Here is a 6000-nt window from a genome sequence, read left to right on the forward strand (position 1 = left end):
GGCGTCAGGGAGAGACGGAGCAAAGGTTTTGGTCACACAGGTTTTTGGCAGGTGGCTCTGCCTGCTTGAGTTTCCCCAGATTAAGAAAAGAGCCGATTTAGTAATCTGAAAGTCACAAATGCACTTAGAGTCAGAGTAAAGGCTGCTTTATGCATCATTTGGGACAAAGCAGGAGCATTAACAAGGTCCCTGCTGTCACCTCCCTCAGCAGGGCACAGCCACCTCCCCCAGGGCGAAGTCCCTGCTGTGCCCTGTCCGTGTGTGCAGGAGCACCCCGGCAGGGCAAACCCCACCAAAAACACCTCCAACACCTCTGAAAAACCCGATCTGCTCCATGCCCTGAAGTCCCAGGGTTCATAGGCCCCCCAAGCCCCACTGCTGACACAACACCCTCTGCAGCAGCCTCACCCCAGGCAGGGGAACGGCAGGACTGGGTGTTCTGAGAAAGGTGAAGACACCCAGGAAGGGACGTGGAGGTGAAATCCTGGGTCTGGGAGGTTTGCACTGGGAAGAACGGGATGCAAGAGGCACCACAAGTGTTCTTATAAACACCAGCACCTGGTTCTGATGATTATTTTTATTGCAGAGCTCTCTGAATCCCTCACCAAATGGAGGGAGCCCCAGGCAGCCCTGCCACGAGGAGCTCAAACAGCATGGGAGGGGATGGGGGAGGAAGAGCAGTGCAGCCTTCCTCCCATTCCTGCCGTGGGGAGGGAAGGACTGGGAGCGGGCTGCCCATGGAGCTGCTGGCACACGGCCCAAAGTTCTCAGAGGAGAAGCTCCAAGCCCGAACTGTCCCTCCTGTGGTGGCTGTGCCCTGGTGGCTGCAGGGCTCGCTCTAGGGCAGGGTGGAGACCTGAAGAGCCTTTCCTTGTCCTGCTCTCCCAGCTCAGGAGGACAACGAGCGTGGGAGAGCAAAGAACTTGCCCGGGATCGCCCTCCTCTCAATCTCGAGCCACAGGGAGAATAAATCCAGCTCCCTGTGCTCCGTGGCCATGGAAGGTGAAGTTCTGCAGCAGCGTGGTGAGGAAGAGGAAGAGCTCGATGCGGGCCAGCGCCTCCCCCGGGCACATCCGCTTCCCTGGGCGGGAGAGAGGGGTGACCCCGGTGGGGACCAAAGGGACAGGAGGGTGCAGGCAGCCCCTGGTGCCCCGGGGTGTCTGTGCTGGCACTCCTGGGCACACAGCACTGACCTGCTGAGAATGCCATGAAGGCCTCGCGCTTCCTGAACTCGCCCTTCTCGTCCAAGAAGTGTGGGGTCCACATGCTTGGGGTTCTCCCACTGGGTTGGATCCGAGTGCACAGAGGAAATTACTGGGATGACAGGAGTGCCCTGTGGGAGAGGGATGGGGCAGGGATGTGAGGAGGGACATCAGCACCATGCCACAGGCTCTTCTGGGGGGGATGAGTCAGGGGGAGCATCAGGGGAGGCTGGGTGTGCACCCCAATGCCCAGGCACTTCCCATGGGGAGGCAGCCTGGAATGGTGGCTCTATGCCACTGGGACAGCTGACGTGGGGCTCTGCTGTCCCCATGGTCCTGTCAGTCTGTGCAGCTCAGGAGACACAAATTACTGAGTTATTCTCATGGATTTCTGTTAAAGCCGCTCTCGCTGCTCCTGATCCAAAGGCAGGAGACATTCCCCCAGTGTGAGTTTTGCACATAAGGCTCACGGTGAGACCAGGAGCAGTGCCTGTCCCCGGATCTGCCGAGGGCTGGAGTAGGATACTGGGGTGCCAGGGGACGCCAATAGTAGGGTCTGGGCACCTGCTCCGGCCCCCCGGCCCTGCACGGCTCCGTGGTGGGAAGAGCTGTTTGCCAGGACAGGAAAGGGACAGGGGGTGTGGGCAGGACGGGCAGTGACATTCACCTGCCTCTGCTCCCCTCTGAAACGTCACCGCTACCAGGATTGGGAAAGACCCGTAACCTTCAAACGTGTACAAACAGTCCAGGGACAAAGGCAAATGTCACGGAGCCCCACTGCCACCTCTCCCTGTCCCCTGTGTACCTTGGGGATGGTGTAGCCCCTGAAGAGGACGTCCTGCGTGTCATGCGCGGGAAGTTCTCGATGCGGGTCTTGTGGTAGCGCTGCAGCTCGTGGCACGGCGTTGGTGTAGGGCATCCGCAGCTTGTCCTCTGTGCAGGGGGCTCGGCCGGTGCCCACCACGGCGTCAATCTCCTCCTGCACCTTGGCTGGGGACAGCAGGGGGCTGGGTCACCTCCCCAGAGTTTCTCACCGGCCTCCACAGGATTAATCCTAAACCCAGGGATGGGCTAGAGGGGAACAACCTGCCCTAATCCCATATAGAGCCAGAAACAGAGTCTGTGCCCACATCCCTGCCTGCACCAGGCCAGCTCAGAGCATCTCCCACAGGCCACTCCAGGCCCAGGGAGAGGCACCTGGATCCCCTGACCTGTATTTGATGGGTGCCACCCTTGGGTGACCCCACAGGCTGATTTGGGTCTGCCCCCAAACAGAACCTACCAGCCCTAGCACCCTGTGCCCCGTGAGCACCCCAGGCACAGGAGCAGCTGTGTTTTCTGCCTTACTTTGGATGTGGGGGTGCTTTGCCAGCATCAGCAGGAAGAACACCAGGGCGTTGCTGGTTGTCACTGTCCCGGCGCCGAAGAGGTTGAACACTGACATGACCAGGTCTTCGTGGCTGTACATGGTCTCTGGGCTGCCCTTCTCCTGCAGGAAGGTGGTGGGGGGCATTCAGAGTGGTCTGGGGGAGGCTGCAGGCTGCAGCCAGGTGGAGGGCAGCCCCCCTCTACCTTCTCTGCCCTCATCAGGAAACAGTCGATGTAGTCCCGAGGGCAGCTGGAGTCCAGCGTCAGCTGGTGGAGCTGCACCTTCTCCTGGATGTGATCCTTCAGCTTCTGGCAGTCGGCCAGGACTTTCTTGTGCGGCCCCGGGAGGTGCTGCATGATGCTGGGGAAGGTGTTGTAGAGCTGCGGAGGGAAGGCACGGCAGGGCTCAGGCTCCGGAGCCTCCCAGCCCCTCCCAAAGGCAGGGAGCATCCCCAGCCGCCGAGGGCGGCGGGCAGAGGTGCCGAGCACAGCCGGCTCCCACCTTGGCCACGGGGGACAGGAAGAAGCTGATGTAGTTGCCGATGGCGTTGAGCAGCTCCAGGAAAGCGCGCGTCGCTGTAGCTGTAGCGGCTCCCGAACACCACGGAGCAGATCACGTTGGCAACGGCATGCCTGAACATGGTCATGGGCTCAAAGGGATTGCCTGCGGCCACAAAAGGTGAGAAAAGCATCCAAAAGTCACCAGTTATTGATGTGCTTCAAGACAGAAAACAGCCCTTTTCTCCTGCTCCCAGCCCCTGATGTTACGCCCTGCCTGATCTGTTGGGCCACAGCAAAGAGCCCTGCTGAGCGCTGGGCTCCTCCAGCCACCCCCCTGCCCCTAACCCTCCCACAGCTCAGACTGAGGGGAGCAGAGGCAGCTGCAGGATGCCCCAGCAGACGTGTTGGCACTGGCAGGAGCTGGGTACTGCTGGGGAGGAGGAAATCACCTGTTAACCCCAAGTCAGCAGGGCACTGGCCTGGCTGTGCATTCCCAGGGAATGCTCCTCGCCTGTGGCCAGGAGTTCAGAGCAGGATCTCCCTCCCGGCCCTCCAGCCCTGGCTGTAGCACATCTCTGCAGCCCTGGCTGAGGTGGGGCTGGATCCCAGCCCTTCCCTGCAGGGATCACCCACACCGGGCCCTGCAAACAGCTCTGGGGCCACACGTGTCCCATGGCGCTCTTGTGTGTCCTCTGCCTGCCCCAGGGCCAGCAAGGACAGCAGCCACGTCACCTTTGAGCTTTGCCAGCAGCTCCACCAGGTGCTGGGCCTCCTGTTGCACCTTCTGGGACATGGAGTTCTTCCCCATCCCAAAGTCCCTCAGAGTGCTGAGCGTGAACCTCCGCAGCTCCCGCCACTTCTTCTCGTTGTTGGAGACAAATCCTGCAGGGCCACAGAGGAGATCAGCCTCTGCCCACCCTGCTGCTCCCCAGGAGGGGGAACCCTGCTCTGGGCAGGCTGAGGAGCAACATGGCCAAAGGTGGGAACCGTGCAGGTGTGCAGTGCCTGTGAAAGATGAGGATTCTACAGGCACCCAGAACAGAGCTGGAACTGCCTAACTGGAGTTAATACTGTCCTGGACAAGGGGTGTAGGAGTTTAAGGGTCTTGTAGAACAGGAAATGGGTGTTGGTGTCTTGGGTGCTGACCCCTTCCCTAGACTTGGGCACAGAGAGAATGAGAGATCCAGGAGAGATCCAAGAGAGATCCAGGAGAGATCCAGGCACTCACCGTAGTCTTTGGAGAGCTGCATCAGGAGGGGGATCTGAGGTCTGCCCCCAAACTCCTCCGAGTGTCCCACCAGGGCATCCTTCACCGCCTCGTACCCACAGAGCACCACCACAGGCTTCAGCCCCAGCCACACGGTGAAGATGGGGCCGTAGGTGCTGCTGAGCTGGGGGGACAGGCAGCTCTGTGAGCCAGGCTCCCACACCGCTTCATTCACTTCATTTCAACTGGGACTCGACCCACAGCACTGCTGAATGCCCAGCTGGGATGGAAGTGCCTCCCTCAAAGCTGTGACCCCATCCCACTCCCAGCTCTGTCCCTGCCCCTGTTCCCATCCCTGTCCCTGTCCCTGTCCCTGTCCCTGGGGGTTTTATCCCAGTGCCACTTTGGGGGTTCAAAGCATCATCTCTGGACAGCAGCTGCAGCCCTTGAGGGCATTGTCACCACATGGGTCCTCAGAGGAGGAGAAAGGCTTCAATAGCAGGGTTGGATCTGCTCCCAGCAGAAGAGATTTGGGCAATTCTGGTAGAGCAAGAGATGAGGGAGGGAAGAAAAGGAAGGTCGGAAGAGTCACCTGTGGGATTCCCCTCTGTTTTGGCACGGGACTTTCCCGCTGTGTGTCCTGCTGGGCTGCCAGTGGGTGCAGGCCACTCGTCCCTTACCTTCTCGTAGTGCCTGTAGAGGGGCAGGACATCCTTCTGCCACAGGTGCCAGGAGGGCCACGGGGCTGGGCCAGGAGGCAGCCGCCTCTTGGTGTCACTCCTCCAGCCCAGGAACCAGAGGACGGAGGAGGAGGAGGAGGAGGAGAGTGAGGAGCAGCCCGGCGATCCAGCGTCCATCCTCCCCGTGCTGCCGAGCAGGAGAGAAGGGAAGGAATTCCAGGGAGGAGAGTGAGCGGAGAGCAGAGCGCAGCCCAAAGCTGTGTGTCTGCCCTGCCCTGCCCAGCGCGGCCCTTCCCGAGCACGGGGGCTCCGGGCTGCTCGGGACACGGAGGCGCTGCTCTGTCCCTGCTGGGCGCACTGTCCCCGCTGTGCTGTGACAGAGCTCTCCGAGCCGTCCTGGGCGCTGCGGGCTCTGTCACACCCCGCGGGAGCGCTGTGGAGATGGTGACTGTCCCCTGCCCGCGCTCCTGAGTCACCTTTCTCGTCGCGCCCTTGCGGTGGCACACGGGAGAGGAAGAGGTCACTGTCACTGTCCCGGCCAAGCTTCTGATGTCCCCTGCAGTCACTCGCCCCGCTGGTCACTGCCTTGCTGACCAGGGCAATGACCCGGGAGAGGATGTTCAGGTAAACAGGAACACCTTCCAAGGGGAGCACTGTGCCTGGCCGCACGCCTGGGGGGTGACAGTGTTCCATCACACTCCTTCCTGATGGCTCAGAATACGGAAAAAACATTCTTTTCTGGTGTCTTTTGGGGTTCCCTCGGGCTTTGGAGGAACACCAGCCCACGGTGTTGTGGTTGTTGCAGGTGTGGGTTAACTCTTCCCTGAGCTCTTCCAATGCGCATCTTGCCCTGAGCACCTGCACATCTGGCTGCACACGAGCACATCTGGCACAGGCACCCCACCTCTGGCGGAGAGCGCTCACAGCTCTCGGCTGAGCAAGCTGGGCACAGGCCAGCTCCCAGGAAAGGCGGGACTCCTCCGGAGGAGAAGGGGGGAGGTTCGGGTCCGCGCTGGTCCCTGCAGAGGGCGGGAATTCCCCT

The 6000-nt window shown here is 61.0% G+C and overlaps 1 protein-coding gene across 1 annotated transcript; it reads right to left on the reverse strand.

Moving 5' to 3' along the window:
* Positions 1-862: 862 nt before the first annotated feature.
* LOC136369528 (cytochrome P450 2C5-like) lies at positions 863-5135 on the reverse strand. The gene is given in 14 exon segments (XM_066332430.1): positions 863-998; positions 1000-1081; positions 1194-1255; positions 1257-1333; positions 2008-2048; positions 2051-2100; positions 2102-2192; positions 2550-2691; positions 2775-2951; positions 3073-3141; positions 3143-3234; positions 3804-3953; positions 4300-4462; positions 4959-5135. Coding segments are annotated over 14 exon segments (1482 nt in total). The 3' UTR covers positions 863-889.
* Between the last annotated feature and the right edge of the window lie 865 nt (positions 5136-6000).

The sequence above is a fragment of the Sylvia atricapilla genome, chromosome 18, assembly GCF_009819655.1.
Source record: "Sylvia atricapilla isolate bSylAtr1 chromosome 18, bSylAtr1.pri, whole genome shotgun sequence".
Lineage (NCBI taxonomy): Eukaryota > Metazoa > Chordata > Aves > Passeriformes > Sylviidae > Sylvia > Sylvia atricapilla.